This window comes from Labeo rohita, chromosome 23 (genome assembly GCF_022985175.1).
Source record: "Labeo rohita strain BAU-BD-2019 chromosome 23, IGBB_LRoh.1.0, whole genome shotgun sequence".
Lineage (NCBI taxonomy): Eukaryota > Metazoa > Chordata > Actinopteri > Cypriniformes > Cyprinidae > Labeo > Labeo rohita.
This window is the reverse complement of record NC_066891.1, coordinates 27,208,801-27,234,966: the sequence shown is the minus strand read 5'-3', so window position 1 is coordinate 27,234,966 and position 26,166 is coordinate 27,208,801. Positions and strand designations below refer to the sequence as shown.

General features: G+C 37.7%; 1 protein-coding gene across 1 annotated transcript in view; it reads right to left on the bottom strand.

Annotated features, from left to right (window-relative positions):
* Nucleotides 1-906: 906 nt before the first annotated feature.
* Nucleotides 907-26,166, bottom strand: part of bltp3a (bridge-like lipid transfer protein family member 3A) — a 50,233-nt gene continuing 24,973 nt past the window's right edge. The window contains exons 9-21 of the mRNA XM_051096471.1: nucleotides 23,900-23,986; nucleotides 23,002-23,172; nucleotides 22,521-22,666; nucleotides 18,661-18,802; nucleotides 18,338-18,531; nucleotides 15,549-16,831; nucleotides 10,045-10,229; nucleotides 9,822-9,964; nucleotides 9,483-9,639; nucleotides 6,624-6,898; nucleotides 6,420-6,528; nucleotides 6,226-6,311; nucleotides 907-2,747 (exon numbers count right to left, since the gene is read on the bottom strand). Of these exons, the coding sequence (XP_050952428.1) occupies nucleotides 2,637-2,747; nucleotides 6,226-6,311; nucleotides 6,420-6,528; nucleotides 6,624-6,898; nucleotides 9,483-9,639; nucleotides 9,822-9,964; nucleotides 10,045-10,229; nucleotides 15,549-16,831; nucleotides 18,338-18,531; nucleotides 18,661-18,802; nucleotides 22,521-22,666; nucleotides 23,002-23,172; nucleotides 23,900-23,986 (3,089 nt within the window). The 3' untranslated portion in view covers nucleotides 907-2,636. The remainder of the gene's footprint in view (nucleotides 2,748-6,225; nucleotides 6,312-6,419; nucleotides 6,529-6,623; nucleotides 6,899-9,482; nucleotides 9,640-9,821; nucleotides 9,965-10,044; nucleotides 10,230-15,548; nucleotides 16,832-18,337; nucleotides 18,532-18,660; nucleotides 18,803-22,520; nucleotides 22,667-23,001; nucleotides 23,173-23,899; nucleotides 23,987-26,166) is intronic.

The window sequence follows — 26,166 nt, the reverse complement described above, 5'->3', positions numbered from 1 at the left end:
ATGAGTTGGCCTGACCATCCAGTCCTGATGGTTTATGGTAAACAAACTTAGCTTGGTTTCCCCAATGGAGGCTCAAACCCAAGGGTCAGCTTGAGCTCTGAGTTCAACCCCTTCATTGTGGTACTACCTAGAGAAAGAGTAACAAAAATAGAGGAGATGGGGAGGTGGAGGGATGCTGGAACGGCCCAGTGAGTGCTGCTTATATGTGACCCTGGACCACAAAACCAGACACAAGGGTACATTTGTAGCAATAACCAACAATACAGTGTATGGGTCAAAATGATCGATTTTTCTTTTATGACAAAAATCCTTCGGATATTAGGTAAAGATCATGTTCCATGAAGATATTTTGTAAATTTTCTATTGTAAATATATCAAATCTTAAATTTTGACTAGTAATATGCATTGCTAAAAACTTCATTTTGACAACTTTAAAGGCGATTTTCTCAATATTTAGATTTTTTTGCACCCTCAGATTCCAGATTTTTAAATGGAACAAATATTGTCCTGTCCTAACAAACCATACATCAATGAAAAGCTTATTTCCTCATCATCTCTTTTCAGATGATGTATAAATTAACCCTTATGAACCAGGGTCACATATAGGCCCAAAATGATGATTGACAGGACTGAATGATTAGGCTCCTCCCGAACCTATGCTTGAAACTTCATTAAGCACAAAAATTCTAATTGTGCATAAAATGAGTGAAACAGTCCATTTAATGATCTAAAAGTCTCTCATCTCCATCTGCCATCTTACTAAACTTATTCCTGCTAAATGCATTCTGGGATTGCTTATGAGCAAATAAAACCTGCTTCTGACCAAAACAAAGTATCTTCGAGAGCAACATTATTCGTAGAGTACCTGTTGTAGGGCCCTATGAAATCTATTTTATTTTTCCCAAATTTCTTTAAATTCATTTTTTTTTTCTGAAAAATTAGTTTTAAGGCCCTGATATCCTTTTTTAATTTTACTAAACAATTAGTTTTAAAGGAGAAGTCCACTTCCTGGACAACAATTCACAAATAATTTACTCACCCCCTTGTCATCCAAGATGTTCATGTCTTTCTGTCTTTAGTTTTTTGAAATTATGGTTTTTGAGGAAAACATTTTAGGATTTTTCTCCATATAATTCATTGGTGCCCCGATTTTGAACTTCCAAAAAGTAGTTTAAATGCAGCTTCAAAGGGCTCTAAAAATAATAATTTGTATACTTTAAGCACAAAAGCTCATGTAGCACAGGCTCTGGGATGCGCGTCCATGATGCTATGAATCACATCTAAGTTCATCGTCTATGTACTCAAAAAGGTTGAGTATGGTGAAAAACTCCATCTCATTTTCTCCTACAACTTCAGAATCGTTGTACCTTTTTGTTTGTAAACAGCATTTGACTTATTTGTGCTTCCTTAGTCTTTGCGCGTTTGCTTTGTAAACACTGGGTCTGTAGTTCCGCCCTTGAGCGTGACCTTTCGACATGATTCAATAGTACGTAGTGTTACGGACGTGCATCCCAGAGCCTGTGCTACACGAGCTTTTGTGGTTAGAAAGTATACACATTTTTATTTTCAAAAAAAAAAACAAAAAAAAAAACAGATCGTTTCGCTAGATATGACTCTTCTACCTCGGCTGCGATCGTTTAGAGCCCTTTGAAGCTGCATTTAAACTGCATTTTTGAAAGTTCAAAATCGGGGCACCAATGAAGTCTATTATGTGGAGAAAAATCCGGAAATGCATTCTGCGTTATGCAGTAAATTCCGTTTTTATGACTGGATTCTGTGATTCTGTCCATGTTTTCCACATGTAAATAATAGGGCCCTACTGTTGTACTGCTTCTTTCAACCTTCTGATGTTCGTTCATCTTCATTTCATGCTATAACTAGTAGTAAAGAGAAAGAGATGATCGGTTCATGTGCTGCTTGAACTGAGATATCAATAAAATTAAAGTGCGTCAAACACCATTGAATTTTGTGTTAAAATTGATCGAATTTGTAAGTTGAGACTTCTCCATAATAAAAGCAACAGCACAAAGCGATTATTGGAGGCGCACAACAAGTAATATGTAGTAAAGTTGTGTTAATGCATTAACAGAAATTAGTTTAGATTTAAAGATAAATTCCTGGTAAAAAAAATTGATTGATAATATCAACCCAGGCTTGTTGTCTAGAGATCTCTCTAGGTTGTGGAACAGAGCTTGTGTCTACCAGCGCTACACAGCTGAGGTACCAAACTACACTCAGACATGTCTATAAAATCTAAAAGCTTTATACACTCCTGTCGTGAAACTAAAAATGACTAATGTGCAAGAACCATGCTGACCAGAAGTGAAGAGATGATCCAATGTGCCTTAAAAAGGGTCTGTAGAAGTGAAAGTGTGTGTTTTATCTATTTCACCGCTGTCGTGGTGAACCGGTTTAGTGCAGTCACGTACAGAGAAACATCACTATACAGGAAGACTCATGGAGGATGCTCAAAGCGACTGAAGAGAACTGGATGACAGGATTTCACATTCAGACATTAGATTAAAGGTACAGAAAGGGATGGATGAGAACTTTAGGTCAGCAGAGGCAAACCTCTTGTTCTTCTGGTTTATCTACAAGATGTTTTCTCTTGTGCCTGGTGTCTTTCCCTTTGTACATCATAAGGTGAAGGAGGGGTTGTGTTTCCTGACTTCCTGTAGCAGGCGCTCTCGTTCAGACAGAGCTTTCTCTAGAGCTGACTGGACATCAGCAAGTTTGGACTCCAGAGACTGAACCAACAGAGAAACGGACACAGATGAGATTCTTCGATCTGAACTAAACTAAACATCAGTCATGATCAGCTGAAGCACAAAACACTTATCTGAAACATGCTAACAGAAATAAGAGACTAATTTAGAGAGCAGCTGTAGCAATACACCTTCATTCATAAATAATAACTGACATTTAGACTTCAGACATGTAATTAAGATATCAAATGCCACTGTTGACATCTGAGAGACTTCTCTTGTCCTCGAAAGGAATCGTAGCCAAGCACTGGAAAATTGCAATTACTAGTATCCTGTAGGCTTGAAACTGTATTAACCAAATCATTTTTTATTTCTCCAAAAAGGATACACATACACACAAATTGCTCTTAAAATTTATGGAAGCCCATTTTGACCACAAAAAAAAATTCACAATTATGACATAAAAGCACAATTATGACATACAATTTAAAATTATGAGATACTATGTCAATTATGAGATAAAAACTGAAAACTGAGATACAAAGTCTTAATTATGAGATAATGCTAAAAAGAGAACTGGCAAGTCAAAGTCAAAAGTCAAAATTGCAAGAGAAGTCAATTATGTACTGTACGACATTGAAAATGATACAGAAAATGAAAAAAAAAAAACAAAACAATGAAAAGTCAAAATGGATATAAAAAGGTAAAAAATGACAAAGTTGATATAAAAAAAGCTGAATTTATGAAATACAAAAGTTAATCATTACAAAAGCTCGTAATGATAAAAATATCAATTTTATTTGTCATAATTACCTTTTATTTATTATTTTTTTTATCTTAGTTTCAACTATTTCATAATTATGGCTTGGTATCTCATAATTTATATTTGTATCTATATTTAAATTTTTTTATTTCTGAATTTTGACTTTATTATATCATATCATAATTATGATTTACCAAAGCAAAATTTGTTATGTGGTGGACATGGGCTACCATACAGAGTGAATTTTGTGCTTGTGTATAAATAAAATATTGTGTGTCAAGATGCATCACACTAGGTTTCATGTCAACAACATCAAAAGCCAATCATTTCTTAATTGTTTTATATCCAAACTGACATCATACATCTTAAAATGCCATGTTTAAATTGAATGTGAGTGAAAATGGGATTTGAAAACTACAATAGGGGCAGATTGTCTGTTCAACATTTCAAAACAAACTCAAACAAGCCAAACACATTAAATAATGCAACATTACATTGTGTACAGTTGTCAGCGAAATTATTCAACCCCCCCTAAAGACTGTAGCACTTTACAAATACAGGTTTTTCTGAAAATCCAGGACTTTATTATTTAAAATTGCATCTATAACAAATTACCGGCATATTAAAAGTGATAATGTCAATATATAATGTAATATTTTTGAGTTCTAGGATTTTTTTAATAACAGCTATGTCATAATTATTCAACCCCCATTTTTTTTTTCACTTATTTTTATGGTGGGAAAAAAACTGTCTTAAAACAAAATTAAAACTTTAGAAAGTCCATTAGAAAACAGAATTAGCTTGAGCTGTTACACATGCAGTACATACAGTTAGATTCTGCATGTGGTAAAGCTGAGTAGCTAATACGACAAGGTCAACAGAGATCTCACAAAAGCTATAGAGAAGAAATAATTTTATTACTTTAGAAATTCTTTAGAAGTTTACATTAAAAGTTCCTAGAGACACAGCTGGCAGCCTTATTCCTTAGCTTAAAATGTGTTGCACCAGAAAACACATTTGATCAGAACAACTGAGTAAAAACCTGAAATACAGGTACAGCCAAAGACTTTCAAGACGACGTGATGAAAGATGGAAAAACATTTCAATGCAGACTTTAAGAAGAAAACAAGACAAGTATGGATTTCATGTTGGGCCATCTTGCCAAATGTCACTCTTGACCAAGAAGAACATAAAACGCTGGCTTCAATTAGGGCTGTCAAATGGTACCGGGATCGGTACTTTCGGTTCTGAAATTTTAAAAACGTCCATTCCCGCTCACATTTGAGAGCTGTCGAGCCGATTTTTAAACATCGCTGATTGGCCATAGTGTTCACGCGCTCAACAGACATGACTGTGATTGGCTACAATGATTGGCACAAATAAGCACAACGGGAGCGTTTGAAAGCCACGCGTGTCATTGGATCCCTAATACATCTGCACATAGACGGATCCGCTGATAGACGCGGCTTTCAAACGCTCCCGTTGTGCTTATTTGTGAGCTGAAGCGCTTATCATTGTAGCCAATCACAGTCATGTCTGTTGAGCGCGTGAACACTATGGCCAATCAGCGATGTTTAAAAATCGGCTCGACAGCGCTCAAATGTGAGCGGGAAATGGACGTTTTTAAAATTTCAGAACCGAAAGTACCGAACCGGTACCATTTGACAGCCCTAACTTGAATATTATAAAAATAATTTATATAGACCTGTGGAGTTCTGGAAGAATGTTTTATGGAGTGATGTGACCAAACTGGAACTTCTTGGACTTGTGGATCAGCAGTATGTCTGGTGCAAAAAAGGCAAAATTTACGAGCAGAACACCATCGCCATGGCCAAACACTGAGGTGGACTAGACCTGTTATGGGGTTGTTTTACTGTAGCTGGAAGTGGAAATCATGACTGTATGAAGGACATCATGGATTCTTTGAAGTATCAGGCCATTTTGGCAAGAATTGTGATGCCTTTGGTGCAAAGACTAAAGCTGATGATCAATGGAGATTCCTGCAGGACAATCATCCCAAAGTCTACATCCAAATCTACTCATGCTTGGTTCAGGGATCAGTCATACAACGTTCTTGAGTGGCCTGTTCAGCCTCCAGATTTAATTTTCATTAAAAATATTTGGTTGAATGTGAAAAAAACAGTGGCAAAGTGAAAACCAAAAATTATCACTGATCTAAAAGCTTTTTCAGGCAAGGAATGGGCCGTGTTTCACGAGTTTGCCTTACAGACAATAGTGAGGAATAAATGTATGCCTACGTGGCGTGCTGTCCGGGGAGAGGGCTCTGAGCTCAGCTCCTTAGCCCGGACCCCACGCTTACACCCCTGGAAGGGTTAATGGTGAGGAGTCGGGGTGGAGGAGGGATGCTGACGACTAGAGATGAGGAAGGTAAGGCTGCTTAGTTTATTTATGGGCGTCCTCCTGGGCCGAGTTAAATTATCTGTGCGTGCTTCTCCCGAAATTTGTTACTAAAACATCACTTATTGGTGGCTTTAAAGAATAAAAGATTCTGCACCAAATTTTACTTTTGGGGGTTGAATAATTGTGAACAAGAACGTTTAGAGCCAATTAGATTTTTTTTTATTATTATTATTCATCAACTTTATTCTCAGAATTACTCAAATGTGTATTAATAAACTTTCTCTAATAGTGTACTGATGCCCTTGTTAAATTGTTTTCACAAAATTTTGTTCTCTGCAGCAAAATGTCTTGCACATTTCGACTGCAACTGTTTATTGATTTGCTAATATAACATACCTCGTTCTTCTCCTCAGCTCTAAAGCAAGATTGGCCAGCTCGGTCTTTGTCCCCTTCTGTCTCAGTCCCTGATTGGCTCTTTGCAGCTGCATGCGTAAAAGTGAAACAGAGGAAGCAAACATTAGTTTAACAGGTGACAGCACAGATATCATGTAATCTGAGCAGCTGCTGTAACACAAACCCAAAGGACTCACGTCTCAAGCTGAGGATTCCATCATCTAAACGTTCCAACACAATGCCGTCCAGAGAGAAGAGCACAGGGACTGGTTGAGGAGCAGTCGGGTAAACACGAGGACCATCATCCTGTCAGAAAGAGATAAAGCAGAACAGAAAACTTTGTATTGCTCCTAAAGCATTTCACAACTGATAATCTATCTTCCATTGACCCTGATTCTCACTTTTAGTGTAATAGCAGTGTCCCGGAACCACAGTCTCATTGGCTGGGGGTCTGCGCTGAGCTCATCCTCCAGGAACGGTCCTAGCGTGTTTAAGGTAGAAGCCAGGAGCTCTGCTTTGCATCCTGTCAAGCACATTTCCATGAAGCCCACGCTCTCAGACAGAGGTGAGTGTCTGCCCGCTCGCGGCCCCATCTCTAACCTGAGGGCCGCAGCTGGTGGACAGGAGAGGGACCGGGGGCCGGGAGACAGAGGAGCACTTGGAGAAGAAGCAGCAGCTGTGGAGAGAAAAAAAATAAAGATGTTTTGAGAGAACATTACGGTAAATCATAAATAAGTGCCATTCTGCATGTATACACAACAGACTGATAAAACAGTTACCATAGAAATGAGGAGCGTGAGAGAGGTAATTATATGGGGTGGTTGCTAAGACAGATTAACACATGGTTAGAGGAGCAGATTGCATGCTTTGAGTCGTAAATAATTAGTGCTTGGTGATGCACAAGTTCCTGACTTCATAACAAAGGAGTGAAAAGAGACATACCATGAGTACTATGGGTGTATCACCTGATCTGCACCTAAACACAAATATCCAATTTCCCCAGCATTCAGTAGCATGGACAATGTGCATAGGGATTGTTTTTCTTAAAGGAATAGTTCACTCAAAAATGAAAAAATACTGTAAATGTACTTACTCTCAGGCCATCCAAGATGTAGAGGAGTTTCTTCATGGGATTTAGAGAAATTTAGCACTGAATCACTTGCTCAACAACGAATCCTCTGCAGTGAATGGGTGCCGTCAGAATGAGAGTCCAAACAGCTGATAAAAAAATATCACAACAATCCACAAGTAATCCACACCACTCCAGTCCATCAGTAAACATCCTGTGAAGTAAAAATCTGTATGTTTGTACTAAATAAATCCACCATTAAGGTGTTTTATCTTTAAACTGTAATTAAAATAGTTAAAAAGTCCATCCTCTGTTGTCCTCTCACATCAAAATCCACTTACGTATTTGTTTTTGGACTCATTTTGGACTCTGTTTTCACTTGTAAACAATGCTTGAACCCGCATATTTCTCACCTAATTCATACTATATGAATTTTTCACTGGAGGAAGCAATATTATGAACAGATGACTCATTTTAATTGAGGTTAATTGACAGACTGGAGTGGTGTGGATTACTTATGGATTACTGTGATGTTTTGATCAGCTGTTTGATCAGACTCTCATTCTGACGGCACCCATTCACTGCATCCATTGGTAAGCAAGTAATGTAATGCGATTTCTCCAAATCTGATGAAGAAACAAACTCATCTACATCTTTGATGTTGTGAGGGTGATCACCAGTGTAATCTTTGGAACATTTGAATGGGAGATGAATGTAAACACAAAGTTGTGTTCTAAATTATTGTAAACAGACAGGACAAAAAAAAAAGGTTAAATAATCAAAAGACAGCTTAAATCAGTGGTTCTCAAAGCGTAGTACAAGTACCACTAGTGCAGTGGTTCCTAACCACGCTCCAGGAGGCCCCTCCAACACTGCACATTTTGCATCTCTCCTTTGTCTGACACACCCATTTCAAGTCTTGAAGCAAAGCCAATAGATGGCAAGCCTACAACTATTAGTCAAAAAGCGTAATGGCTAAAGCTAATGCTTCTGGTCTGGCAGTATATGGGAAAGGAGACCAGAGGCCATTTTATTTGAATGGATGTCAATGGAAAGAGGCTTCACTATGCTGAATAAACAGCTTTTTAGAGGAAACAGCTTATCATTTAATGAATCAACAGCCTATCTGCTAATCTTCAGCATGTTTTACACTAAACAATACTTCTGGATTGAACTATATTCAACTATATTCGAGAAAAATGCAGTTTTACAAGAAAAGTCACTGACTTTTTGTGACAAATAGGATTTAGCTTAGGGCATTTCTCATTCATTCCTGGTATCCGTAAACGGCGATTGAGTGTCGCACAACTCTGAATGAAATTCAGTGACGTCAAGGCTGTAATGTGATTGGTTATTAAGGGACATGTGATCCAAGTTAGCCGTTACGCTTTCTACAATAGTAAGTAATACCCACTCATCTCCCTGTAGTAAGAAAATCTCTGCCTTGGAGTCTCTACTAATAAGCTGATGATCTGAATCAGGTGTGTTTGATTAAGGAGACATTTTCTCAATATGCTTTTTATGCGATCTTGCGTCCTCGTGTTCTCGCTCTACGTCATCACTAACCATCGAAGTTCAATTCCAATACTCAAGAATGCAAGTACAGAGGACACATGAAAGTGCCCAGATGTGTTCTTGAAATCGAGGATGCATCGAATGCAGACTTGAGAGAATCGAACCGTTAGAAATCCCAGAAGACGCTGTGGGCGGACGACGTACGGAAGCCTGTAAGCTTTAAACTTCATGTTCTCGCTTAAGACATTCCCGCTGCAAGCGCGCAAATACGTGAAATAAACATTTGTCATTTTGTTTTGCTTTATTTTAATGAAGTGAGAAAGTTTGTGGTACTTTTTATTGGCATATTAAAAAGAATGTGTAACACTATACTTAACCTAATCATTTTCACAAAAACATGCGGTAAAAAGCTATAAAATAATAGGAAAACAACCATTGAGAATTTTTGACTAAAGTATATTATAGACTTTTCATTAAGACCCTAAAGAATCATATCAACTTGTGGAAAATGGGCATCCGATGACCCCTTTAAAGTGCACTGCATTTTAATGTTGGTCATTATGGTGGTACTTGGAGAGCCAAATATTTTCTGAGGTGGCACTTGGTATAAAAAGTTTGAGAACCACTGGCCTAACTGTTCTGCATTCACAATTATGGACAGATTCAGCATCCTAACCCTGTGTCAGTGCCAGTCCCGCCAGCAGATCTGTGATTTTATGGTTGCCATGTTGTTTAGGCACAAGCTCCTTGGCTTCCAGCGCCACCACGATATCTTCACCACGCATCTCCGTCAGGCACCCCATTCGACTCAGACACAGAACTAACACAGACACCTGAAATAAAATCAGAGCATTCATTAAAAATCACATTATTTTTAAGATAAATTGTTCTCAACCAGGAGGTCCCTCAGAAAACATCCAGTTATATAAATTAATAAATTATATTGTTATTCAAAATATTATACAAGTGGCAAGAGTTCAGCCATCTAGATATGCTACAGATAGACAAAACTCACCATATCTTGGGTAATGTCTTCAGTGCTCTGGGACAGAGAGCTGCTGAGGTCTGCTGATGACCCGCCTTCTGTTCCAGGAGCTGGACTAGCACAGCTGCCGGAGACACCTGTACCATTAGGACGCAAAGACTCCACACCAGACTCTGAATCACAACACAAATACACATACCTCAGACACAGAGTTCTAGTTTTTAAAATAAAAGTGCAATGAGTGCTGCTGTACCAGAGTCCATGAGGATGACAAAGTTTTCACTGATGTCACTATCAATGGACAAACCATCGTCCGCCAGACTACTCTCTAAAATGGCACTGTCACAGGAATTTTGGGAAGGCGACTGTTTCATGGTCTGAAGCCGCAGGTTACCCATGAAGGAGGGACTGGACTCTTCTGGCCGTGCACTTTGCTCCCTACAGAAGTCACAACATGATACTTGAGTTGAATTAAGTGTCATTAACCACACTGGCAGGAAGAGTTGAGCATAACTGATTAAACATATTAAAGGATTAGTTCACATCCAAGATGTTCATGTCTGTCCTTCTTCAGTCAAAAAGAAATTAAGGTTTTTAATGAAAACATTCAAGTATTTTTTTCTCCATATTAGTGGTCCAAATTACAGTTTCAGCGCAGCTTCAAGGAGCTCTACACGATCCCAGACAAGGAATAAGGGTATTATCTAGCGAAACAATCAGTCATTTTCTTAAAAAAAAAAAATAAATAAAAATAAATAATAAAAATGTATATACTTTTTAACCACAAATGCTTGTCTTGCACTAGATCGACCTCATGCATTACGCAGTTTTGTTGGAAAGGTCACGCGGAAACACAGACCTAGTGCTTACAAAGTGAACATGCAAAGAAAGTCAACCACCCTTTACCAAAAAAGGTAAAAACGATTTTGGACGATTTTGAAGTTGGAGGAGAAAAGTTTTTCACCCTACCCTACCTTTTTGAACCAAAGTACACAGATGAAGAACGAACCACATGTGACCTTTCCAATGTGATTATGTAATACGTGAAGATGCAGACACGCATCATAGAGCTAGTGCAAGATGAGCATTTCATTTTTTTTTTTAGAAAATGATTGATCGTTTCGCTAGATAAGACCTTATTCCTCGGCTGGGATTGTGAAAAATCCCTTGAAGCTGCATTGAAACTGCAATTTGGACCTTCAACCCATTGCCTCCCACTGAAGTCCACTATATGGAGAAAAATCCTGTAATGTTTTCCTCAGAAACCTTAATTTCTTTGCAACTGTAGAAAGACAGACATGAACATCTTGGATGACATGGGGGTGAGTAAATTTTCAGGAAATTTTAATCCAGGAGTGAACTAATTATTTAAAGGGACAGTTAATTAAAGCTATAACCAATTAATTAATTAATTAATTAATTAATTATCTTCAAGTCATTCCAAACCCATTAAACCTTAATTTATTTTCTAAACACAAATGAAGATATTTTTAATGAAACCTGAGAGAGTTCTGTTCCTCCATTGAAAGTCAAATAATTTAATTTAGGTTATTTATATTTATACAACAGTTCTTTCTGGTCCTCGAATCTGACTGGCTAATAAGAGTGTGATATTAGAGTCCAACAGAACTCCAACAACCGTTTCACAGTTTGTAATCGTATCACTCCACTTGCGGTAATTCTCACAGTAAGTGTCATGGCATATGCCCAAATCCACTATAATTTTAAAATTATTACTGTTTTTGAGGTTTTCAGGTCAGAATATGCTTGTTTACAGTTCAAATATGCAGTTCGTTAGTGAAAATTACGTCTATTTGAAAATTTGTGTTGACGTTTTTGGACATGTAAGCTCCAATGCGCCAATGGCCATTCAGCGCTCATGAACCTGCCCGAGAGCGTCTCACCTCAGCCAGATCTTCTGGAATTTGCTGCTGGCTCTGATGTCTGTAGTGGTTAAACATGGGTTAAAATTCATTTTGGGTAAATCTAATGGGTAGCCTTTGGTCCCATTAATCTATTATTTATTCCAGAGCAACTAGTTTTGGCAAAATCTTATCATGTTTATGTAAATTCAGTGCTGTATATCAGAGCACTGTCTGTGTACATTTCACTGAATTGCCTAGCAACTTTTATTAGAGATGCACGATATTGGATTTTTGCCGATATCCGATATGCCGATATTTTTTCATCTCATTTTGGCCGATACCGATACCGATACCGATATATATCATTTTATTTGGAAAGTTAGTTTTTAACAATAACTTATTCGTTAGGATTAAATAAATAGTAATGAGTGGTTTACATTCAATCCCTTCTTTTTCATCAGTAGACTAGCATTATTTATGATCTGAATTTTGTAAATTAAGTTCACTTTTGCTATGTTATAAGCCGAACTTCGGATGCTTTCACTTTCGAATTCGCAATCTGAATACAACATTTCAAAACGAAAACAGAAAAGTAGAACTAAACTGGGTGACAGTGAGGGTGCTTTGCGGGACATGAACAGGACATAATTCATTGCTACAATTTCTTAATTCGTTCCTATGATTTATTAATTTATTAATTTGTAAAATGAGGGAACGAATTAATATGTAGTATTAATGAATTGTTAATTTATTCCCACGAAATATTTTATTTCCCACCCGCAATTTATCACAGTAAGAGATACGAAAACATGGATTAAAAGTGAATGACAAGAAAATAAACCTAAGAAATTAAAGGGTGAGACGGTGAGGATTTGGGAAAATAAAAATATTAAGTTATGTGGCAATTCGTGACCAACTGGCAAAACAGTACACTTTTTTTGCACAAGAATACCAACATGTTTACCTTCTCTGGTTTAACAAGCGGTCTTTTACCCTACTCGAAAACCAAATCCTCCGTCCGCCATCGTTTCCAGAATAGTCGCGTCCTTTTTGCCGTCACCACCTGGCTCGTGCTGACACTACAAATACAAACCAGGCTCTACACCCGAAGCGCTCACAACGAAAACTACTCTTTGCGTGATCAGTGAAATCCTGAATATGCCACGGCTTTGTAACTCTGTAACCCGCGCTGTATGGAGCAGTGCGACCACGTCAAATTTTAACTTGCACATTTAAAAAAAAAAAAAAAAAAAGTGACAGTTTTGATCATTCTAGAGCCCTGCAATACAAAGGCATTCAACATGGAAAGAAAGTAATAGAAATGTAGTCACTAAGTCATGTTTAATTATAATTTCTAATTATTTTATACGGTGCACTGCGCTCTGACAGGGCTGCGGGACACGAACATAATTATTTCCTACAACTTGTTAATTCGTTCCTACGTTTTATTAATTTATTAATTTGTAAAATAAGGGAACGAATTAAAAAGTCGTATTAACGAATTCTTAATTTATTGCCACGAAATCTTTTATTTCCCACACGCAGTTTACCCGCATAAATGATCCGACAACATGGATTAAAAGTAAATGACAAGAAAACAAACCTGCGAAATTAAAGGGTGAGACGGTGATGATTTGTGAAAAGAAACTATAAATATTATTAAGTTTGTGGCAATTCGTGACCAACCGGGAAAACAGGACACACAGCCGCTTATGGCTTTAAATGTATTGGCTCGAACGGCATGAATCCAAAAGTATGGTCGCTACTAACATTTGCCTGCTAACCAATTATTTAACTTATAAAGAATGCTTTGTACCTCACTTGTGTCATATTCACAAAAAATGTTTCATATGAGCAACAGTGTGTTTTGCCGTTGCGCCGCCGAAGAAAGAGAATTCACTGACCGCGCGCCGTAATTACTTTTTATTTTAAATGCAGATCATGTCATGTGCAAACACAGCCATTGGGTTTCAAAATACAACAAAGAGCACCATAAAACCATTTAAAATGTGCATTTAGCGATCTAGTGACTGGATATGAAACAGGCAACAGTAAATTATCCCAAATGGAACAACGGCGCGCTTTCTCCTATAGCCGCTGCTGCCACTGCACGTGCTATTGCTATGCATCATTCTGTATGTGTATTCTCAGTTTAAATGCAGCGATACAAAACAGTGAATCTACTCCTCATTCAGTCAAAACTTTGCTTCAAGAATGAGCCACACTGCTGACGTGATCTAATCCCTAGCACACCCTTAGCACATGTGAGTTAACATATTCATCTTATCGGCAAAACATATCGGCATAATTTTTCATATCGGGCCGATGCCGATATTTACATTTGAAGTCATTATCGGCCGATTCCGATATCAGTCCGATAATATCGTGCATCCCTAACTTTTGTGATGGATGTTGTTGCTGTCTATTAAATATTATTAATCAATAAATAATATTTTATATAAATAATAGTAGTATTTAATAATAGTGTTCAGTATTGAGAAATTGTGCATGCGTTCGTGATGATGATTTTACTTACATTGTTCTGCCATTAGATGGTGAAAAGAGAGTCAGCAGTAAAGACTTTTAAATTGAAAAATAAATGCTGTTTAAACGGAAGTTATTTTCACTTTCAATAACAGCTTGGCACTGCTAATAAATGCACTGAGCAGTGCTGTCATCAGAAATTACCCTTAACAGATGAAAGGATATTAACGTCACAACAAAGATACTAAGCGGACATTCAAACTAATATTTTATTGTGAATATAAAATTGAGATGAAGAATGTATTCTGTATCAGATGCAAGTAATCACACTCTCTCTTTCATAATACTCTACATAATGCAGTGAGCTTTTAATGCAGTAATACAATAAGCTTTCAAAGAAGCAACTCAGTGTTCCTTTGTTATCAGTTCTAAACTGATGTTTTTGAATTAGTAACAGAGGCTTGGGCTTCAGCCATATCTCACGTCTACGAATGGGTTATTGCTCATATAACACTGCACATATCAATGCACATACACAGAGCACATCAAATATGATAAAGGGAAACTCAATGAAAGTTGCCTCATACGCAAGAACAAACCTCATGGGTTATTATATGTCAAGCAAGTACGGTGAAGTTTACAATATTTTGCGTGTTCTAAATATTTGTTTTGATCAATGTTTATTTGTTTAAAAAATAATTACATCTGTTTATCACATAAAATGATCAGGTCTCTTCAGAAGATTAACCTGCTTGATTCATATGGATTACTTTTATGCTGTCTTTGTGAACTTTTTGAAGCATCAAAATTGTGGTCAATAGAGGGACAGAATTCTTTCATTTTAAAGGTTTCATTAAAAATATATTCATTCATGTTTTGAAGATGAATTAAAGTTGTATAGATTCATAACAACATATGAGTGAGTAAACAATAAAAGCATTTTCAATTTTGGGTGAACTATGCTTTTAAGACTACAGGCTGATGTACCAACAATGAGCAAATTTACTGTAATTAAATGCCTAATGTAACGCTTAAACTGGTTCAAATACAGCCCAATGTGTCTTCCTCACACAGAATACAGACATTCACTAAAACAGCCACAAGCAGTATCAGCTCTTTTCAATTATGTACTGTGTGCACTGCATGTGAGCTCATCTAAAAGATGGCCAGATATTCAGAAACAAAAAATACATTGTTTCAAGCTGAACCACAAATTAAACGGCTCTGTTCAGGCAATAATTTCAAGGATGGAGTCAACAATGGCCAAGTGATAGAACAGCAGTTCAAGGAGATAAAATGCGAACAGTAAAATGATCAGTTTAAGTCACCGTAAGATATCTCAGATTTTCCATGTCAATACAATCCTAAAATCTAGACCAAAACAATGTAGATGGCTCAAAGGTCTTACTTGTTTTGAGGAGCGAAGAGTTTAGTCATGCCAGATCCTCGGCTCAGGATGCTGAAGGCATCTTTCGTGATGGACAGGGCACCCTTGGTGAGATCCAACGAGGCGCTGAGTGCGTCTTTGGTGACACCTTTGGTGGCATTCAGGGCACTGGACAACTCCCCTTCTAAGCTGAAAGTGGAGCTATGACGGGACAGCAATGCAGTGTTCCCTGGAGAAAGCGGAGGAGATGTGGACGCAACGGCGGCCTGAGCTTCAACATCTTGCCCGGTTGATCCATCAATTCCTTCTTCAACAGCTTCGCAAGCCTCCTCTACCGATCCCTCCTGTTCTGCATCATCCTCTTGATCCTCATTTCCTCCCGTCCCACTGTCCTCCAGCAGGCCAGGCTCGCGGGCATGGTGGGATGGCGAGATATCAGAGTCGGTCAAGCTAGGACTGTCCGTTTCCTCAGGAGAACGGGCTTCTTCTTCTGGCTCGCATGTTGCAGGAGGAAGCAGCAGAGCAAGTTCTATCGCCTCCATTAGGATTGAGACACAAACCGAAGGGGGATCTGAGGGTTTATGTTCAGGTTGTCCTAAACCTTGGACGTCCTTGGTCAAATCTCCAGCTAGTCGGGCAAGGTAGTCCTTCATGCGCAAAAGAGCTACGAACTGGTAATGGTTAAGCCACATTTTGACAGGAGTGATAGACTGGGCTAAGATATGGATTGAGGCCAAGGGAGAGTTTACTAGACCTTCGGTTTGGTCAACTTTATTTACATCATTTACACTCTGCGATGAGTCTAGGAGGGGTTGTTTGCTAAAACTGTTAGGGGATTTTGATTCGCCATCTATACTCGAACAACGACAGCCTTTCTTGAAGGCAGAAGGGTGACACATCCACAAAGACATGGCAAAGGGCTCAACAAATGGAAGGGCTTTGCCTCTTAGCCCTCGACGAGCCCCCTCAAAGCAAAGAGTCACTCGGGACAGACTGACAGACCAGACGTCTTGAGAACGAGAGGGACGTTTGTGCATTAAAGACAAGGACTCATTTTCTAGACAGTGCTGAAGGAATGCAGACGGCAGGGGATGCAAGACGCTCTGATCTCGAGGGAAAGATTGGCACACCGTGGGATGGAAGAAAGGACGGACGGAGAAGCTGTTGTAGGTGCTGTTGAGGTCCGAATGGGAACCGTGAGGAGCGTGGCGTGTGTTGCTAAAGACTATCTGAGGAAGACTGATGCTCAATGACTGAGGGCGGTCTGGGTGATCCAAAATGGAGGATTCCAGAGGAATGATCAGCTGAAGAGAAAGAAGTTTAAGCTAAAACATTTGCAAAATGTTATCGAAAGCAAAAAGATATCTTTTAGAGTGGAAGTAGGGCCCTATGATTTGCAGGATACGAAAAACACAGACAGAATTGCGGAATCCAGTCATAAAAATGGAATTGACTGTATAACACGGAATGTCACCAATTTTTGGAATTTTCCAAATTTTAGATGAATAAATTAAAATTTGGTCAGTACATTTAAATCAAAATGCAATATGGACTAGTGTCGATGAATTCTGTATGCGTCTATGTGAATGAATGGCGCAGACGCGCATTTTTGTTTACTACACACATACTGAAGTGTGCATGATGCTTGTGGTGTTTTTATCCTCTGCCGCATCAATATATGAATAAATAAACACTTAAACAATCTCTAGAACTGCTCTGAGAGTCACTTCATGAACATTTTATCGTTTCTTTTGAGAAAAATCATATACAACAGAAACTTAAAGGTCTTTACAGCAACCTGTCAAAATAAAAGTTTGGTTTAACTTGAAGAAACTGTGACAGATATATATTACTTAATGTAATGACAGTACTACTACTACTAATAATAAAAAAATGATTGTTACAACATTATTTTTAAGAAATATTCACCAGAAAAATTATTTACCAGAATTTATTTACCAGAAAAATGTATATACAACACAGTATATCTGAAAAAGAAAGAAAATATTTTATTTAAAATAAAATCAGCTAATTATCAACTAATTAGAGATGCTTTTGATTATTAAAATAAACCATTAAAATGGAATCCAGAAAATTAATGGAAAACACAGAATTTGTTAAAAATAAACATAAAAATAAAACAGATTTCATAGGGCCTTATTAATGTAATTTTTGTAAAACTTGTAAAGCTTTCGTGTGTTTTAAGTATAAATCATGTTACTGAACCATATTTTAAAGGCACAACATGTATGTTTTCGCCACTAGAGGGCACATATTTAAAACAAACAAAGAACCAAAGGCATAGTTTGATGATGCTGTGATTGTGTGTGGAATCATGGGAGTTGCAGTCTTCATCCCCACAGGGGATGCAATCTGTTGGGACTCGGGCAGAAATCCAGAAATCACCTGAGAAATGTCCATGGATGAGCTAACGTACTAAAGACTTATTAAAGTCACTGTAGTATGAAACAGGGTGGGGGTTAAAGTTGTGAAAGCAAACCGAGGACGCTGGAGCGATTGGAACGGTCTGTTACACTAGTTAAAATTGTTTATTTTTCTGGATTTAAACATTCTTGGAAATATTTGGGATAATGCAAATACACAAGTCAGTAAAATATATAACACTGTTCTAGTGGTTTTTGGATATTTTAATAAAAAAAATCTTACATATTGTGCCTTTAAAGGGTCAATGAAAAATAGGAATGTCTATGATAAAGATTAAAACTGCAGCAGTGCTTCTTAAACATTGGAAATCCATACTGTTTTTGACATGACATTCCTTTCAAAGGACATCAGATCTGTCGGTTTACCTTCAGTTGTGTTGCATCCAGGCGGACATCGATGTGTTCATCCGTCTTGCTGCTGTCTTGAAGGTGGTAGAAGGCTTTGACCTGATCTAGTGTCCTGTGTAGACCCCGTGTGAACAGAGTCATCCACAAGACACTTGGAGCATCCAGACATAGCTGTAGACCATTCAGCTGGGCATAAAGATTAGAGCAGGGTACTAAAGAGAGGGAGCAAAATAATAATTATAAGATCACACTGGGGTCCAACAAGAATGTGAGTTTGTTAACATGAATGGTATGCATTAACCATAGTAATCAATGAATGTGAAAAATCATAGCAAACACACCAGGAAGTCCAGGGTTATCAGGGAAGTAGTATTCAGTGAACTGAAGGTGAATTGCAGGAGTGTTGTCTGGGAGATGTAAGGATTTGCGGTTGCAGGAGAGGAGAGACTGCGTTCTCTTGCTGTGACGGCCTCCAGTGGACACCTAAAGCAACAGATGGGGTTTTAATAATAGATTTTTTTTTTTTTTTGACTTTAGCTTCACAACTTGATCTGTACAAGACTGTCATTGATGGCCAAATGCAAAAGTTGGCTAAGAACTGGGACTTCCGAGATGAGATGGGGACCAGTTGTTGTCTTACAGAGTGTCTTGGGCTTTAATTACATTTAAATTATTTTGAAAAGCAGAACTCCTAGCTAGATACACTATCATGAAAAAGACTGGGGTTGGAAAGATCTTAAAAAATGTATATATATTTTTGTCTCTTACGCTCACCAAGGTTGCATTTATTTGATCAAAAATGCAGTAAAAACAGTTAAATTGTGAAATATTATGACAATTTAAAATAAATGTTTTCTATTTGAATATATTTGAATTTTCAATATCATTACTCCAGTCTTCAGAGTCACATGACCCTTCAGAAATCATTATAATATGCTGACTCGATTATTATGAAATGCACATTTGCTGCTCAAGAAACATTATCAGCATTTAAAACAGTTGTGCTGCTTCACATTTGTGGAAACAGTGATACATTGTTCAGGACTGTATATGAATAAAAAGCTTGTAAGAACTGCATTTATTAAAAATATCAATTTGTAGCAATGTATTGGTTCTTTTGATCAACTTACACCGCGTTCCAAATTATTATGCAAAAGATATGTTTCTCTGATTTTCCTAAATTGACGATGCAAATGACAGTCAGCATAATTTTCAAGTCATCAGTCATTAGAGTATAATTTGAATGTTACTGAACAAACCTCCTAATGATAACAGTATTTTTTCCAAAAATAAAAAACTTAAAATGCACTGTTCCAAATTATTACGCAAAACAGAGTTTCAAAACATTTTATAGGTTGTAAAGAACTGAAAATGGTCATTTGTTGAATTTGCAGCATTAGGAGGTCATATTTACTGAAATCAAAAGCTATTTCAATCAAAAACATCTTAACAGGCCAAGTTACATTTTAACATAGGACCCCTTATTTGATAGCAGCTTCACAATTCTTGCATCCATTGAACTTGTGAGTTTCTGGACAGTTTCTGCTTGAATTTCTTTGCAAGTTGTCAGAATAGCCTCCCAGAGTTGCTGTTTGGATGTGAACTGCCTCCCACCCTCATAGATCTTTTGCTTGAGGATACTCCAAAGGTTCTCAATAGGATTGAGGTCAGGGGAGGATGGGGGCCACACCATGAGTTTCCCTCCTTTTATGCCCATAGCAGCCAATGATGCAGAGGTATTCCTTGCAGCATGAGATGGTGCATTGTCATGCATGAAGATGATTTTGTTACGGAAAGCACGGTTCTTCTTTTTGTACCATGGAAGAAAGTGGTCAGTCAGAAACTCCACATACTTTTTAGAGGTCATTTTCACACCTTCAGGAACCCTAAAGGGGCCGACCAGCTCTCTCCCCATGATTCCGGCCCAAAACATGACTCCGCCACCTCCTTGCTGACGTCGCAGCCTTGTGGGGACATGGTGGCCGTCCACCAACCATCCACCACTCCATCCATCTGGACCATCCAGGGTTGCACGGCACTCATCGGTGAACAAGACTGTTTGAAAATTAGTCTTCATGTATTTCTGGGCCCACTGCAGCCGTTTCTGCTTGTGAGCATTGGTTAGGGGTGGCCGAATAGAAGGTTTATGCATAACTGCAAGCCTCTGGAGGATCCTACACCTTGACGTTCTCAGGACTCCAGAGGCACCAGCAGCTTCAAATACCTGTTTGCTGCTTTGTAATGGTTTTTTAGCAGCTGCTCTCTTAATCCGATGTATTTGTCTGGCAGAAACCTTCCTCATTTTGCCTTTATCTGCACGAACCCGTGTGTGCTCTGAATCAGCCACAAATCTCTAACAGTACGATGATCACGCTTAAGTTTTCGTGATATATCTAAGGTTTTCATACCTTGTCCAAGGCATTCAACTATTTCACGCTTTTCGGCAGCAGAGAGATCCTTTTTCTTTCCCATATTGCTTGAAAATGGTGGTCTGCTTAATAATGTGGAACATCCTTCTTCAGTAGTTTTTACTTTATTGGGCTCACCTGGCAAACTAATTATCACAGGTGTCTGAGATTGATTTCAGTGATCCAAAGAGCCCTGAGACACAATATCATCCATGATTTTATTTGAAAAACAAAAAAAATGTATCTTTATGACACTTAAATACAATTTGCATAATAATTTGGAACACGGTGTAATGTGTCCTTGCTGAATAAAAGTATTATTATTATTATTTTATTTATTTTTTTTTTTTTTAAGTACTGACCCCAAACAATTAAACTCAGAACATTTAGCAATGGGACTTTCAGTTCTAAAAGTAAGCGGTTAAACAATTTCTTATACTTTAGGGTAACATTTATATAGTGACATTTTATTTAAACATTTTATGTGTTTATTCATCCTTGATAACTTTGAGAACTGTAGCTTTAAGAGTACACACTTATGTCTCTTCTGAGCCAACTGTAAACATGAAAAAAAAAGCATTATATCACAAGTGACAGTGCTAATGACATGTTCAAGCCCTAAAGATGCATCACATTAAAAATTAAAGTCTCACATTTTCATTAGTGATGGGAAGTTCAGATCAATTTACCGACTCGGACCTTTGAGTCTCGTTCAGCAAAATGAACAAATCTTTTTGAGTCATTTTGTTCATTTTAGCAAAATATAACAAAAAAATAAGTGTTATATCCCTAACACATCTACTGCTTACACAAACGTTGATCACACTACAAACAAGACAAAACTATAATAGTATAAGAAACAGAAAAGATTAATTCATTGTTTACCTGGGTCTTTAGTCTATGATTAGCTCACCTCACCTCTTATCTGACAAGATTTCGGGTTTGAGTCATTCGTTGATCACGTGACAGCCCAATAAGCTTAACCAATGCAGTCTGAGCTGGATAGAGAATTGATTAGTTCATCTCTAAGATGAACGAACAACTCCAAAAACCCAAAGACTCAAAACAGGTGAATTAATTCCAGAACAGAACCTAATAGGTTGTTGCGCATGCGACACTGAAAGAATCACTCCTCGAGACGACTCGTTCAAGAACGACCCATCACTAGTTTTCATTATTCTCATTGAAAAAACACTTGCTGATCAACGTTACACATAAATGCATCAAAGATTTTTTTTAAAAAATCTGAATTAGTGTGTCATGTTCATTTTATCTCAATGAAACTCATCAAAATTGACATCTTGCCCTTCAACTTCTCATTTCTGTTCTTAATTTGTGAACTACCTCATAACCAAAGCATAACATCAGCACCATATCACATGCTGCTTTATCCTTGTGATGAAAAAGGATGACATACGCAGATTTCTTTTACCAGGCAAGTGTAACTTTAGACAGAACTGACTTGTGTCACATAAAAAGTATAAATGTACAAACTTGTGGTAAAAGAGTAAAAACAAATACAAAACAAGTACTTCCTCTTTAGCACTTTCTGTGTGTCATTGCACAACAGAAGTAAATGATTACAGAATCTGTAATCAAAATTCTATGAATTTTGCTGTAATATGCTTCTACATCTAAAGTGTTGTTCACATTACCACATATGGGATTCAAAAACAAACAAACAAAAATTTTAACTAGATAGACTTTTAATCTGCATAGTAGCCTATATGAAGAATATAAAGGTTGTTGTTTTCAAGTGCATTTCAATGACCTCAAGTAGATATGTCTCAGACCTGATGAATGTCCAGGTCGTCCACACGGATCACCATACAGCTGGAGCAAAGTCTCTTCAGCGATGTTCCTGAGGACGGGGCGGCTGCTGAAGTCCGCCGTGAGGTCTGAGACCTCTCAGGACTGAAATTAGACTGCGATTCTCCATCTGCATAACATGAAATAAGACCAATTCATTTTTTTAAATACAAAAAGCTTAACACAAAGCAATCTATCAACAGGAAACAGAACCAGACACGTTCATGTCAAATACAACCATTTTTTGAGGAACTGATACTTTAATATTACATATATTTTAGTGTTTAGGCTAAGAAATTGTAACTGTGCAGAACTTAGTAACTTTGGCATAAGGATAAAGTTCTTAGACAATGAAGAATGATTAAAATAAAACTCTTTTCAAATATGTTCACTAATGAATCAACCACAACAACGCCAACAGTTCCTGTAGGATCTGAAATGGGTAGACATTCAAAAACCATTTACCCTTGATTTTTTTGGCTGGAGAGTCTTTAGCAGATACATTTGGCTCTGAAAGAGGTCCAGGGATGCCCACATCATCCATCCTCCTCTGAAACTCCTGCAGCAGTTTGGCCGCCCACTGAGCTCGAGACTCCATCGCCCCGCAGTGACGCTCCCAGTGTCGACAGCCGTCACCTGTACAGCACAGGATATGTCACTAATCAACACATCACTCAACGACACATCTGGCTGCTATCCTACAGTCAACCATTCATACAGTACACTGACTTCACACAGTAATAACCTAAACATGAAAGCTCGACTTAAAAGTTTAGCTCCAAACATTTGGAAAAAATGAATACTTCTATTCAACAAGGATGCATTATAGCGTTATACTGATCTGAAGTGACAGTAAAGTCATTTATAATGTTACAAAAGATTTCCATTTTAAATATATGCAGTTCTTTTTAACTTTCTATCCATCAAAGAATCTTGAAATAAAAAAGGAAAGAGTTTCCACAAAAATATGAAGCAGCTTTACTGTTGTCAACGTTTATAATAATAAACTAATCCGCATATTAGAATGATTTCTGAAGGATCATGTGACACTAAAGACTGGAGTAACGATGCTGAAAATTCAGCTTTGCATCACAGGAATAAATTAGATTTTAAAATATATAAGAATAGAAAACAGTCATTTTAAACTGTAATAATATTTCACAATTTTACCGTAGTTTTGACCAAATAAATCCAGCCCTGATCAGCATAAGAGACTTATGAGCCTTATGAAACTAACGAATGGTCGTGTGTGTTTTGAAAGGTAATGAATTTTGTCTGAGACAAAACTACAATGAAAACCTCTGAAGCACAAAGCAGTAGCCTGTGTTTAATTTTAATCTCATATGAATGGCAGTAGAGTCACCTGGCCTGTGAAACGGGTAATAGTCACAGCCCAGCTTCCGGAAGGTCAGCTGCATTGCACCCTGTGAGCCTGGAGGTGGAGCTTCATCTATGTGTACAGGACAGCATAGGTTAGCCATTGTTAGGATGAAATATCTAGCTGGTGACTAGATAAGTTAGTTTAGTTCATTCAAAAATTCATGCAGTTCCAAACTTGTATGAGTTTCTTTCTTCCAAGGAACACTAAAGACTATATTTAACTGAATGCCCAAACTGCTCTTTTCCATAATAGAACAAAAATGCAAGTAAGTCGAAAGAGGTTCAAATTCATCCTGTTTTTCACATTAAAGGAGTTTACTTCCAAAACAAAAATTTACAGAATTTACTCACTCCCTTGTCATCCAAGATGTTCATGTGTTTCTTTCTTCACTCATTTCAAAACATTTCAGGATTTCTGTCCATATAGTGGACTTCTATGGTGCCCGCGAGTTTTGTACTTCCAAATGCAGTTTAAATGCTTCAAAGGGCTCTAAACGATCCTAGCTGAGAAAGAAGGGTCTTATCTAGCGAAACGACTGATTATTTCTTTAAAAAAAGAATTACAATTTATATACTTTTTAACCTCAAATGCTTGTCTTGTCTAGCTCTGCGTGTGCTCTGTGCGTTTTGGTTCAAGACAGTTAGGGTAGGTCGAAAAACTCCCATCTCATTTTCTCCTCCAACTGCAAAATCGTCCTACATCTAGGGCTGTGACGGTGGCAGATACGCAATGGTAATGGACCAACTACCTTCAGTGGCGCAGTGTTGATATATCCACAAGTTTCCTACGCCCCATGAGACCTTGCGTCAAAAGTGGGAGCGTCTTCCGGTTTGGAGTAAACAAGCGGGACGTGACTCTCATTCATTCAACAGTGCATACAAGGCAAATGAAGCCTTGTATGCACTGACATTTCATCTGACTGTTTTGGGAAAAGATTTAAAGCTTCTAGTGTGTCGAAAACAGCGCGATCAGGTGGTTAGTAAAAATAAAGCAGACAGAAGCATGTGAAAGAAACACCGTCGGACGAAACACTCACCACACATTCCACAGATCGACTCATGTTACATGCACAATATAAGTCTAACAGTGTGTGTTTGTTTGTTGAACTTCTGTCTCAGATAAATTAAATTTACCCATTAAAGTGTGGCATTAAATGCTAGATAGAAGAATATTTTACACATGAAGTGCATATGGCAAATTTAATTTTCCTGAAATAATTTGTATTTTTCATATTACGTATATGACTGGGTATTTAAAAATATAAATGAATAAACAAGATCTGGGGGTTCGATCCAATACAAAGTGAATCTCACACGGGACTGGAGAGAAAGCGAGGCTTTGTTTGTCACTAGTTTCTTGACTTCTACATTAACAACACAAGCCTCGAATAGAGGCTTCATCTGGCACACCCCTTAACACAAGCTCTGATGCCTCTGTTCAAATGTCACATCATTTTGAAACATAACATTTTGAAACACAACAAACATGCATGTTAATTTCAGCTCACAAAACACTAAAGTAAATATCAAAGAAATTATAGATAAATAAGAAAGTAGCCAAAATAAGAACGGTAAATGTTAAACAAACATTTGTTGCATAAATTCATAACAACCTCGCCCAACCCTAGTTCGACTGGAGCTCGAGTCTTTTCTCTCTCTTTCCCATTTCTCTCTAAAGGCGCGTCCAATGAGCAGATGGTGAGTCAGGATTGTCATCTTTCTGACACTGGCTCAGAAAACACTAGTTTCATTCATTCAAGTATGTCCTTAGTTTCATTCATTCAAGTATGTCCTTAGTTTCATTCATTCAAGAATGTCCTTATTTCCCTCCTACACACTCATGGTAATTACTTTTACAAACCTATTGTGTGCATATGAACGTGGATCTCTTCCAGCAGCTGCGAAGGCACTTGTGCTTTTTTACCTTTTTTTGTAAAGGGCGTTTGATGATCTTTGCACTTTGATTTTGTAAACACTGGGTCGGTACTTCTGTAGCGATGTAGGATGATTTTGAAGTTGGATGAGAAAATTAGATGGGAGTTTTACGACATACCCTAACTGTGTCGACCCAGATTACACAAGACTGCACATGCACATTGCAGAGCTAGACAAAATGAGCATTTGAGGTTAAAAAGCATTTAATTGTAGATTTTTTTTTTTAGAAAATAACCAATCATTTTGCTAGATAAGACCCTTCTTCCTTGGCTGGGATCGTTTAGAGCCCTTTGAAGCTGCATTTAAACTACATTT